Source organism: Streptopelia decaocto (genome assembly GCF_964273445.1).
Source record: "Streptopelia decaocto genome assembly, chromosome: 16".
NCBI lineage: Eukaryota > Metazoa > Chordata > Aves > Columbiformes > Columbidae > Streptopelia > Streptopelia decaocto.
This window is the reverse complement of record NC_138671.1, coordinates 5,577,925-5,590,656: the sequence shown is the minus strand read 5'-3', so window position 1 is coordinate 5,590,656 and position 12,732 is coordinate 5,577,925. Positions and strand designations below refer to the sequence as shown.

The 12,732-nt window shown below is 43.2% G+C and overlaps 1 protein-coding gene and 1 long non-coding RNA gene across 7 annotated transcripts in view; both read left to right on the top strand.

The window, feature by feature from the left end:
* The window catches only part of TOB1 (transducer of ERBB2, 1), a 48,710-nt gene extending 45,211 nt beyond the window's left edge, over positions 1-3,499 (top strand). Inside the window, exon 2 of the mRNA XM_082066966.1 lies at positions 1,547-3,499. Within this exon, the coding sequence (XP_081923092.1) occupies positions 1,684-2,667 (984 nt within the window). The 5' untranslated portion in view covers positions 1,547-1,683 and the 3' untranslated portion in view covers positions 2,668-3,499. The remainder of the gene's footprint in view (positions 1-1,546) is intronic.
* LOC309446834 overlaps positions 1-11,201 on the top strand; it is a 64,071-nt gene extending 52,870 nt beyond the window's left edge. Inside the window, exons 2-6 of one of the 6 annotated variants that reach the window (XR_014185508.1) lie at positions 4,297-4,449; positions 5,097-6,117; positions 7,399-7,577; positions 9,684-10,104; positions 10,870-11,201. This is a non-coding gene — a long non-coding RNA (uncharacterized lncRNA). Of the gene's footprint in view, positions 1-4,296; positions 6,118-7,398; positions 7,578-9,683; positions 10,105-10,869 lie in introns of all 6 variants that reach the window. The other 5 variants (XR_014185509.1, XR_014185510.1, XR_014185511.1 and 2 more) reach the window with 5 other exon arrangements.
* The last annotated feature ends 1,531 nt before the right edge of the window (positions 11,202-12,732 follow it).

Genomic DNA, 12,732 nt, shown 5'->3' with positions numbered 1-12,732 from the left:
AAACAAACCAGATGGATTAATATATCATTTTTAAATGCCCATTTTAAGCACCCAATCAGCTTTTCTGTACTGATTGTGTCCCTTTTGTAAATATCTTCTGTTTGCCCTTGATCTTTTCCTTATCCCCACCCAGTGCTGATCCAGCAAACGTTTAAAGGTCGCCTTATCGTACAGGCTTTCAAACTATTCCCATACCATGTTGGGGAGAACATGAGTGGCTCGGAAATAGGGTTCGAGACTTTAAAAGGAGATTATTTGGAGCAAGAAATAAAAACGCATTGTATTCACATTGCTAAAGGATTTCGATATTGGCTTTGATTTCTCTAATCTTCAGTGACAGCTACACTAAATATTGTTCCTAGTGATGCAGTGCAGGAAAGCACACTGTTAATTTAAATTCTCTTGGGTGTTTATCTCAAGCAAAAAAATATATCTTTTGTTGAACTGGAACTTTTTGAGCGAAGGTGTCTCCTGTGGATGAGGACCTTTGTGCTGAGGAACTGCAGGATTTTCATTAGCAGTATATGTGCTAATGCTTGATTTTTGCCCCTTCTTTAACTTTAGATAGCTAATTCTTCTTTTGTCCTTTGTGAAGGAGTGGCAACCATATTTTATATTCCATATAAAATGGAGTCATGCAGAAGGAGAAAAGCTGTTGTTTTTGAGGCTATCAAAAGCCTTCTTGGCTTTAGAAACTTTTTAAAATCTGGGCTATAGATAATGCGATATATGAATTTTACATATATTAATACGTTACATCTGATAATACAGAATAATTTGTAGAAAGGGAAAAAATTGTGCTTTTTTATTGTAATAATTTCACAGCCGTTGGCACCCTTAGGAGAGAAGATACATGCATCTATTTTGTATGCATTGGCTGCATTATCATTTTAGCTATTCTGAGGAAGAATTGCTGTATGTGTACAGCGGACATTTTCTCTTCAGTTAGCATAATTTTGCCAGCGCACCGTTTATGCGGATGACTTGCTTGGACTTAAAATAAACGTTGCATAATTTTAGTTATTTGTGTGAATCCTTCTAAAGCAACTGTTAAGATTTTTATAATTCTGTAGCTTGTGGTGCAACCAATATGTTTGCAAACTTTAAAATGATAAATGACTCTTGGACAAAGACCTTTCAAGCTAAACCAGTAGTCTGGTGCTAAATTTTGCAGCTGAGTACTATAAATCATCCAAATACGGGTTGGTAATTGAACCCTTGACAGGCCTGGCAGTTCTGTGATGTCTTAAAAATTATCCGTGCTGCTTTGTGAATAACTAAACAGCAAGCTCATGTGATTTCTGAAATGCCCCATGCTGTATATGTAAACACATGCCCGGTGCATCTTTTGCAGTATTGTTTGTAAGTCATACTGAATGGTGTTGACATCCTCACCTTCCGCAGGCACTAACATAACCAATTTGTGCATTTTTTGCTTGAAAAGTTACCTACTTTACGCAGAAGGTGAAGCTGAACGAATAGGCCTTGGAGCTTGATCTTACGCTTTCCTTATTTGGATGTGTTTGCTTTTGTTTTTTTCTTAAAGGAACAAGAGCACTCAAGGTGAAGGATAATAATCAACTAGAATCAGCACTTTGAAGGAAATTCTGTTTCCCTGTGGCATCTTGAACACTTTCTTCTTCGGGTTTTGAAACAGACTTATAACCTTGTGGCATAGCAGCTATGCAGCTTGAAATCCAAGTAGCACTCAATTTTATTATTTCATATTTGTACAATAAGCTTCCCAGACGACGTGTCAACATTTTTGGTGAAGAGCTTGAAAGACTTCTTAAGAAGAAGTATGAAGGGCACTGGTATCCGGAAAAGCCATACAAAGGATCAGGGTTTAGATGTATACATATAGGGGAGAAAGTGGACCCGGTGATAGAACAAGCATCCAAAGAGAGCGGTTTGGACATTGATGATGTTCGCGGCAACTTGCCTCAGGATCTTAGTGTTTGGATCGACCCATTTGAGGTTTCATACCAAATCGGTGAAAAGGGACCAGTGAAAGTGCTTTATGTGGATGATAATGAAAATGGATGTGAGTTGGATAAGGAAATCAAGAACAGCTTTAACCCAGAGGCCCAGGTGTTCATGCCAATTAGTGACCCAGCATCTTCAGTGTCTAGTTCTCCTTCTCCTCCCTTTGGCCACTCTGCTGCTGTCAGCCCGACTTTCATGCCCCGCTCCACTCAGCCTTTAACCTTCACCACTGCCACATTCGCTGCCACCAAGTTTGGCTCGACCAAAATGAAGAATAGCGGCCGTAGCAACAAGGTCGCCCGCACTTCTCCCACCAACCTTGGCTTGAATGTCAATGAGCTGTTGAAGCAGAAAGCCCTCTCCTCCTCCATGCACTCTCTCTACGGGCTTGGCTTAGGCAGCCAGCAGCCGCAGCAGCAACAGCAGCAGCAGAAGACTTCTGCCCTGTCTCCTAATGCGAAGGAGTTCATTTTCCCCAACATGCAGGGTCAAGGTAGCACCAGTAGCATCTTCCCTGGTGACAGCCCCCTAAACCTCAGTCCTCTCCAGTACAGTAATGCCTTTGATATGTTCGCAGCCTATGGAGGTCTAAATGAGAAATCTTTTGTGGATGGCTTGAATTTTAGTTTAAACAACATGCAGTATTCTAACCAGCAATTCCAGCCAGTTATGGCTAACTAAAAATAAAACAGAAGTGAAATACAAGTAAATACTATTGTACAAGTTAAAAAATGCACGTACCCAAGGGTGTATCTTTTTTTCCACCTCTTGAGATTTTTTTTAAGGCTTGTAGTATGAATACGTTCAAGCTTGGTTAGATAAATACAACATGCATCATTTTTTTCATTTGCCAACCAAGCACAAAATTATTTTATACTGACTGTACATTACAAAAATATACTCTCAAAATATGGCCTCTTACAGTATTTAAGATATAGCAAGGATGTGGCTGATTTTTTTCATGTGTGTGTATATATATGTACGCAGACATATATGTATAGATATATTAAAAAAATTGGCACTAATAGGTGGGTTTATTGGTCTTTTTCTAATTGTATAATTTAATTTAGTACAAAGTTTGTAAAATATCAGAGTATATATATTGTTTCTACAACATGGTATTGCATTTATATCTTTTTACTACAGTGATCTGTGACAGCTGCAGCAGCTTCATGTTGTATTTTTTTTACTGAAATTGTAAGATATCCATCTTAAAGACATCAATTCTAAAAAAAAAAGTAAAAAGTTGTGTACAGAATATTCCTTAGTGGTGGAATTAAAATGTACGAAATATTTGCTTTTTTCAAAAGAAACACAAATTGTATTTTCTGTTAAAAGTTTAAAGATTTTTGCTATATATTATGGAAGAAAATGTAATCGTAAATATTAATTTTGTACCTACATTGTGCAATACTTGAAAAAAGGTATAAAAGTATTTTGAGTCAGTGTCTTACATGTTAAGAGGGACTGAAATAGTTTATATTAAGTTTGTATTAAAATTCTTTAAAATTAATCGGCTGCCGTGGTCTGTGTTGTTGCTGTTCCGCTGGAGCTCGGGCTGCTCGCTGTGTTGTCTGTGCCAATGGTGCAATGAGCTCGGGGTCGGGGCTGTGGGGAGGGTAACCGTAATGGGTTGTTCGACCTAAAACATCCCTGAGGAAGCACACAGCCTCCTTAAGTCCTTGCCTACAATTACTTGAGCAAACTTGCGCTTGTTTCCCGTAAGGGTAGCTCGCTGAAGGCAGCAGGTAAGGTTATTTTTCTTCCTTGAGCGTTAAGAGTATGAGCTGTGTGAACGCTGGGTTATTGTGCAACGTGACATCTCTGGAAGGGACTCAGGTGATTGAATGAAACTCCCTTTCCGTGTCACCAGAACGGATTTGAAGCGTTATCTGGAGAGGTCCTAGACCCGCATCAGCGTTCTGTGCTGCGCCGGGGATTAACAGCGCAGAAACCGGCCTGAATGGAAGTGCTGACTTACGGTTTGCTAGACTCATTGTAAACTTGGGTGCTCTATTAACAAGAGAAATGTAATGCAACTACAATGTGACATCCTAAGGTTTTTATTTTGATGGATTTTACCAATTTTAACTTCAATAGATTTTCAAAATGTGAATGCGAGTAGGAGGAGAAAGAATTCAGAGGCTGACAAACCAACTCAGCTTTTCCAGGGCTATTTTGAAGTTACATCCCTTACTGTTTTCCGTCTGTTCGGCAAATAGCGTTCCTCCCTCCTGGATGTTTACAAGGGAAAGAAAAACTTCTTTAAAGCCATAAATTTAACAAACATCAACTTATTTTCCATGGCAGATCCAGTTGTAGAGAGAAGATACATGTGAAGTGGATGGTCCTTCGGTTCATGACGATGTAGAACAGCATTGAAATTATCTGAACTACACTAAAACTGGAATTTAAGGTTGAGGATCATTCTTTTCCAGCTCGATGCACTTGATTTTACAAAAGGTGTGAATTCCACGCATGTATACACCCCTAGTTTGGCGTGAATGGAGTTTTGGTGGGAATAACCTGGTGCTGTAAGTACAGAAAAGGGTGATTTTCACCACCAGCAGGAGATCTTTGCTTTGGATGGGCTGTGAGGAGCTGCAGGACCAGCAAATAGCTGGGCTGGGGATGAGAGTCTGCCGCTGGTATCAGTTGCTAGTGCCATGACAACCAATTCAAAAGCAATAATGGAGCGAACGTTTGGTTTTGATTTGTTTGGGGTTTTTTTTTTAGGCATTCATCTGTGTGTTTATCTGGCTCTTTTTCCTGAGTTTGCCATCTCGTTTATCTTCCCACTAACGGCTCATCAGTGGACAGAACTCTACTTAAAAGTGCCTCATTTTGGTATCTGATTTTAAGTTGATAATTTTGCTTTAAAAAAGAAAGAAAAAAAGGATCGATTACTGAAAAATTGAGAATGTTAGCTCTGTGTATAATTTCTATTTGTGTGCCTAGGCTTTAAAACTTACGACAATTTTAGTATTTACAATTCAAGAATAATACCTAAACTGCCTAGGAGGTCGAGCAACTCTGAGAGTGGAGACTATTTGATGTGTTCTGTAATATTTCCATTCCTGTGACTTAAACTGAGATCATTTGTCTTAAAGGTCATCGAGCTTCTCTTCTTCCCATCCCGAATCGTTCGCTTCCACTGGAACCAGCTCCGCATGTGAAGGGCGGTGGTTTGTAGCAAGGAAGAATCTCTGGAAATAAGGTTGTTCTCTGCAGCACCTTTTAATATAAAGGTTTTAATAAGCAAGGCTTTGTCCTCCACAGGTTGGTTATGGTGCTTTGCAAGGAGACAATCTGAGAGACCTCCCAGTTTCCTCAATGCCAATGTGAAGATCTTTAGTGTTCTCGCTTCACTCCATATAGAAATTAAAGACGTGTGCTTTCTGCTAAGTCTGCTTCACCCATTTATTTACCTTTTGCTGAAGTCTGGTGCTGAATTTGTTAGATCAAACATTTACATTGCAACATTCTGTTCTAAACGCTTGCCAAGTCAATCTGGGGTTTAATTTGCACGCACCCTGTGTTCTGTTGTCAGGTATGGGCATTTGCTGGGAGAGACAGGACCCGAAAAGGAGTGAAGGGGAAAAGGAAACATCTGCTCTGTTGTGCAAGGTCTTTTGTATTTTCTCTGGTGAACATGCAGTTTACTTGCTGGTGGAAGTTAAACCACGGAAGATGTCTTTAATTTACAGTGAAGAAAAGGGTAAAACTGTAAGTGTGTGTCCCCTTCCACGCTGCATAGTGCGTCCTGTCCCTTCGCTCAGGGTCCCCACCTGAGTTCAAGTTTAAAGCGCTTCCATCTGCAGGACTCAATTCTGCACAAATTGGTAACTTTTGAAAATCATCATCTGAGGCGCGTGAAGCTGGGTCCAGAGGCACCTCGGCTTGGCAGGGTGGAGGGGATTCCCACCGCTACGGTCTGTGCTGCGTTCGCTCCGACCTCGCTCTTCATCAGAAGTCTAGTAGTGGTCACCAAAATTACATTAATCTGATTATTTCTGCGAAGGAGAGCCGGCTCGCAGGTGTTTTCAATGCTTCCATTCTGTGTCGTGCTTACAGGTCTGTGCTGCAGGTGGGAACCCAGAGGGCACAGCCCAGCCTGGCGCTGGAGCCTCGGTGAGTACAAGTTCTTGTAATTATATTAACTTCAATTAAGCCATCATAATTTATACAAATTGAGGACTAGGTGTAAGCCACGGAAAGATCCATCCTTCCTTCACCGTGCAAAATCAGAAAGCTATTAAACATGGCTTGTGTGATCTCTCGCTCCAGACAAGCGTGGCAGATGATGCCCCAGCTCCAGCGCCCTGTGCTCCCACTGCATTGCAACATGCAAAACCCTGGTGGTAGCAAACAGCCTGGTTGCATTGCTGAAATATCAAGTAACCAAACAACTAGTTGTTAAATCAGCTCTTTGGACCGGCGTGGGATCAAACCAGAGTCCATTTACTGATCTGACGCCCCAGACTGTTCTATTAACGTTTCAGGAATAAATACCTCAGGGTGGCCGTTGGTAGGTTTGGAGCAGATGAAGCAAACCGGTGGTTCAGCACTCTTTTTTTATATCATCAGCAAGTTGATTTAAATTGAGTGTACAGAGTTGGCTGCATTCCTCTCATGAGCTGCATAAAAAGTTTGCTAAATCGAAGTGCCAGAGCTGTAAAATCCTGCTGAAGGGATTGTTTCCAAAGATCAGCGAGAGGAACAGTTAAACTGTTACCGTGGCAGCGCGTGTGACTTTTGTCCCCTTGGCTTTATTTTAGTGGCGGTGGTGAGGAGTTTTTTGCTTTACAGAAATGAAAAAGCATTAAGACTTGGGAACATAAACCACATTCCCTTTGGCACTACGAGTTCTCTACCTCATAGACAAAATATGATCAGTGTGTGGAACGAATAGCAGGTGTAACATATTTTTAGAAAAACCTTGGCACACGGCGCAGACATCCCTCAACCCCCATCCTTTATTCTGTCAGCTTTTGTTTGTTAAAATCAATCCGTGTTATTGATGGCTTCAGGTTTGGTGGAACTCGCTGCAGTTTTTATTCAGTAGTTTAGCACTTCGGAGGCCTGAAATCGGAGATCTTTTCCTCCTCCGAGAGCGGAGCCACCATGACGTTTAAGCAGTCTGGCAGCTCCGTGCCCTCGTGGAGCTCGTTGCGCTACGTTCCCCTTTCCCCTCAGCTTCAAGATTACCCATGGCATAAAACAAAAGAGGCCTCTGGGAACGTAGTGCCTTAATTATTGTTTAGTGCCCTGCGAGCTTCTTTGAAATATCACCAGGACTGGATAACGCACTTAAAAACAGCCCTGGAAACCCACCTTTTTTCCTCGGGGGAAGATATTCATTCCCTGCTACCCCCATAACCCCTTCCTTTGTCTTTTCTGCATCTCCCACAGCATCCTCGGATGGAGCGGCCTGTGCGTCGCTGGCTCTCGCTCCTCGCTGTGCTGCACCCGGATTTCACGCTGCTCTTTTCACCCAGATTTGCTTCTCTCTGATCTCATCTCTGAGGGTGCTCGATGCCAGAACTCCTGTGTCACGGGGATGCGGCACAGGAGGCTCCAGCCACCACAAGGTACCTTCTCCCTCCGCCTCTTGTAGTCTCAGGCTTCCTTGACTTCACTTTACCCCTAAAGACAGAGGGTAAAGCACTATTGAATGTCAGAATATGGTTAAGGAGTGTATTAGATGCTCACAGTCTGATGAAACTGGGCGAATTTGCAGACCTATCTGGTAATGCAACAGCCGGGGAGTTTTTATTCATGTTGATGGAAATGAGAGGTGGCAGGCTAGTGAAGAACATGGTATAATAGATGACAACTCAAGCACCCCATGTTCCAGATCTGACCCTGGGCAAGTGTCTGCCCTTTTCTGTGTTGGTTTGCTCTTCTGTCTCCATCAAAATTCGCTGTTAGCAAGTGTCAGACATTAGCTGGCTATTCCTGTCTTTTTACTGTCAATAAGGAACTTCATCCAATTTCTGTACGCCACAGGAACATCCAAGCTTGACCTACCGTTCCCTCCTTTTATTGCCTTTAGTCTCTGTGGCCTTTGAGAGTCTCCTCCGTTACAAAGTTCACTTAACGTGTATTAGATGACCTTTACATTTTGAAATAAGGCACGCATATAAAAGTAAAGCACTTGATTCTCATTGTCCATGGTATATAGAGTCTGATTCATCCATCACCGGAGCAGAAGGCCTCCGGAGCAGCGAGATCTCACATACTGACTATTGTGATTCTCTAAAAGTATTCCTGTGGGTGTTTCTATAGATATGGATGTACATATTCCTCCAGTACAAATCATGTGAAAATTTTACACCAGCCTACTCACCCAAGTTGCTGCTGGTCAAAATTAGACTTGCATACAGATTTTACAAACTCAAACAAATTCCCCTTTGGTTTTCATTAGACCACAGGGTTAAACATCCTATGTGCCAGCACGGACACAGAGCTGTTGGGCTCTGCCACCAGCTGTGCTATGGACTGCATGCCCAGTCTTCTACAGATTGCTTCAGCCTCCTTAAGAGCAATTTCGGTGTTTTTAAGCCCATACTTGAGCCTTTAACCCCCTGCTGAGTCTCAGGTATTTTGAAGTGTATTTTTGAAGCCAACAGGTCTGTGTCTCTCGGGGTTAGTCAGGTATGAGCAGCACCTCTGTCTGGCGATTTACTGGGAAAACTGCAAAGTTCCTTAATGCCATTAAAAATGTTAATACCTGGGGCAGTTACCTGCTTTGTGGATATTTGTGAATCTCATCTCAATTAGCTGCTTTGAGCCATAGATCGCATTTTACTTGTGAACAATTGGATTTTTGTTTTTAAGTAATGCATGATGATGGTCTCTGTTTAAGACTTATTTCTGTATTGCCAAACCAAATAATTCAAGAAATTGTGATTCAAGCCTCCAAGAATACCTTAGAAATTATGAGGTAATCATAAGTAATAATCAATCTCACACCATGTTAATTTATCTTCTGGGCGTAGACTTAAATAGGTTTCAGAATGTTCTAGCTTTTCTCTACAAGTCCACTAAGAGCTTAATTTTTAGCTGAAAATTTAGATCCTTAGGAAATGACAGGTTCGCTGTGTCTGGCACTTCACAGGAAACAAAATATCTAAGGGATAGTGATGAATTTGCAAGTGCTGGCAATTAACCACAGCTGCTTAATGGAATCGGATTTCTGAGTGACACAGGAGGACTGAGATCTCCACCGCCCTCCGGTCTGTGCAGTTCGCAGCACAAATTGGACAGTCTGGTGCAGACAACCAACTCAAATTCACTTGTACAAACTGGTAAAGGACAGACGCACTCGGTAAGAGATCCACTGCATCTCTGACCTCTCACTCCTGACCTTCCAGGAAACTGCTTCAACAGACAATCCAAATACTAAAATTCCTGACTCTAGGATATAAAAATCACACAGCTATTGATTGCATATTACATTAGAATTTTTGCTACCGCCAGCCATCCCTAGGCAATAATTATTCCTGTCTCTCTCGCCCTCTCCTTGTGCCATAAATGACATTATCAGGTGTCCTCTGGCTAGTATCCTCCCTTTGATCAACAGGAACCAATCAGCCTTTCTCTCAAATTGCCTAATTCATTAATATAATGAAGTTTAACACGGAACAATTATTCTCAACCTGTATTTAGGTCTAAAGCTATTGCTTCTATTTCAGAGCCAAGGAAGCCTCATGCGCCTGAAAGCACGTTTAGTTTTTCCAAGCGCACCAGCTGACCTGACAAACCATGTCCCCTCTCCCTGCCCTTGCCTGGCTCACATCGTGCACTGTCCTCACTACCATGCGTCTCCTGGGCTTGTTCCTGCTCAGCTGAGTCTACAAATGGAGCCTGAGCCTTGAAAAGCTACAATGGGAGGTACTCTGCTGGCCCAATTTATTAAAGGAGGTGTAGACATCACATGGAGGAGCTGCTTGGTCCCTCAGCCATCCGTCCCACCTTGGCTGAGGTTGCCTCGCTGGCCCTGAGTGTCCCACATTGTAAGTGAAGCTGCTGGTGACACCAGAGACCTGCAAGCAAGACTGACTTGACGATCACCTCAATGGATGGCACGCGTTTGGGGGTGATGAACTTTCAGAGGTCAGTGAGGTTGCCTTTCATTTTTTCTTAGTGTCTGTGTGGTTTTAAGAATTCAGTATTTGGAGCAGCTTACTTGCCTGCAGCCAGAGATCAGAAGATGTGTTAAATGTACAGTCTGGATCTCATCTCTATGAATCTATCCTTTTTTTTTTAATGTTTTGCTGTACAAACTCTCTCTTACCTTGTTTATTCTTTGAAATTCCTAGCTGTCCCCCTCTTGATTTTTCTTTCTGTTTTCCTTCAAGGTCTTCCTTAAAACTTGCTTTTCTTGGTTTCTTTCGCAAACCAAGCTGTTCTCCCCACTCTGAGGTCTGTGTCTCACCATGTATAATTTGCAGTGTATTATCTGATGGAGACTGTAATCTCTCCAGGGCAGGGCTGTGTCCCTCTCCGGACTCACAGTTGCCTGTTTTACTCTACGGACTTGAATAAGAAGGACAGAAATAGCAGAGTATACAGACACTCCCAAATAAACTGTGTATTTTATGATCTATGTTCAAGAAACAAATGCAGGAACAATTATTATTAGTAACATGGTTTATGCTGTGCCGCTGGAGGCTTGAGAAGAAGTAGACACTTTAGGTGAAGAAGCTGCCTTTACAAAACATTCAGGGAACATATTTATGTGAAATACACATAGTTATGGTAGAGAATGATGATCCTCTGCTGATCTATAGTTAATTGTAAATCGCAACGTGGGACTTGGCAATCTTGTAAACAACCCTGCTGTAGTAATATCGTACTTGATCCCTTTCCTTCCTGCAGCATCCCAAAGCCCTTCCCAGGCTGATTTCTGTGGCCTCTGCAGATCTGCTCACTCAGCTCTGCCACTGTGTCCACCGAGGCCCAGGAGAGAAGGATGGATGAAGAGGAGGATGGATGAAGAAGAGGATGGATGAAGAGGAGGATGGATGAAGAGGAGGATGGATGAAGAGGAAAGGATGACAACCCCCTTCATGTACAACTGTGGAGAGAGAAACTTTATGCGGGACAGGCTTTTGCTTTTTACAGATGCTGAAACTTTTCCTCTTTACTTGTGTGCTGTGGGTAATATGCAGATAATCCATTTTAAAATACATTTTGGTCTGAGATCTGTAGTGAGTTTTGCTTTTTGATGCTTGCACAAATGGACTCCATGTACTTAAAAGCCTGCCTGATGAAATTAGAAAACGAGCGACATGTAAGCAGAGATGGGGGTCATCTGTGAGACTGAGATGACTCTGAAAGTCAGAGTGGTTAGAGCTCGGATTTTGATTTGCCTGTTTTCCAGAGAGATCTGAGGCCGTTCAGCCCGACCCTGCCGCCAGGACCACTGCTGTGGGGTGGCCACTGGCCCCATCCCTCTCCTGACATTTGCATTTCCCCAAAAAAAAGCCTCATTCTGGCCGGGAGTGCTGTGGCCGGGTCTCGTGTTATCTGGTTTTTGGAAGAGCTCGCTGAGCTTGAGTCCCTGTCATCTTGGATATTTTGGTCTTTTGTCAGTTATAAAAAGATATCTGTATTATTTGCAAGCAGTTAGTCATCTGCTAGCCAGTGTGGGGTTGTTTTTCTTAAGGGTGCTTAGGATCGCATCACTCTCCCAGGCAGAGGGGAAAATGTCCATAGATGTTGGGACCAGCCGTGTAACTGCTGCAGTCATCTTCATCCAGAGCCTTTGCGTTCACTCTCCGTTAGAGCTCCGAACTTGAGGGCTGTATCCCATCTCCAGCCTTTCCCATAACAGTGTTTAACTGGGTAAGCTGAAAGACAAAGGCCACTTGCAGAGCAAATGCGTTGGCTGTGCGCATTGTCCTCGCAAACTGGAAGAACCTGAAGGGCTGGTGACACGGGGACCCTGCAGCCAGGGTTCCCTCAGGGGTTTTTTCTTTCCTTGGTCCTTCCAGAAATGAAGCAACATTTTGCTGGGAGGTGCCTCCCAACATGGCAATTGGCCCACAGAGCTGGGTTTGAGGCATGGCCGGGTATAGGGTGCAACTAAAAATATAGGTGACAAATGTAAATGCAGCATTTTGCCGGGGTGGCAGCGTGTCTGCTGAGAAGCGCCGGGGCGGTCGGTGGCACTGGATGCTGTGGGTGGCAAAGCAGCATTGGGGGGCGATTTCTTCCTCTGGGTGTTTGTTTGTTTGTTTGTTCAACAAGCAATTATTTAATATCATAACAGCTTCACGTGTGAAAATTGCTGCTTTTCCATCATTGTGTCGTGGTGACCCTGTTTCAACAGGCAGGGGAGGAAACTGGAAGTGGGGAAATATGGGAATTAAGAAAGTGGAAGGACCTATAGAAGGGGAAACGCCTCCACCTCCTCCTTCCTCTGCCAGACTCTTTTCTTCATTTAGTTGTCTTTTTAAGATGCAAAACTGAACATAACATTCAGGAAGGAGGTAGCGTGACCCCCTGCTTGTGGCCTCTGGGTCCAGCCTCCCGGTGCGCGGGGGACAAGGTGACACAGCGGGTGCCACGTCAGCCGCTCCTGCCCGGGGCTGCCAACAAAGGTGCCATTGAGAGCCCGCGGATGCCATCCCCTCCACGCAGCTCCAGAGGGGATGAATAAAACGAGTTTGTTCAGGCAGCTTCTGCTCCAGAGTGTAAAGTTACTCAGCATTTGCGGGACCGGGTCGCTGTAGGTAT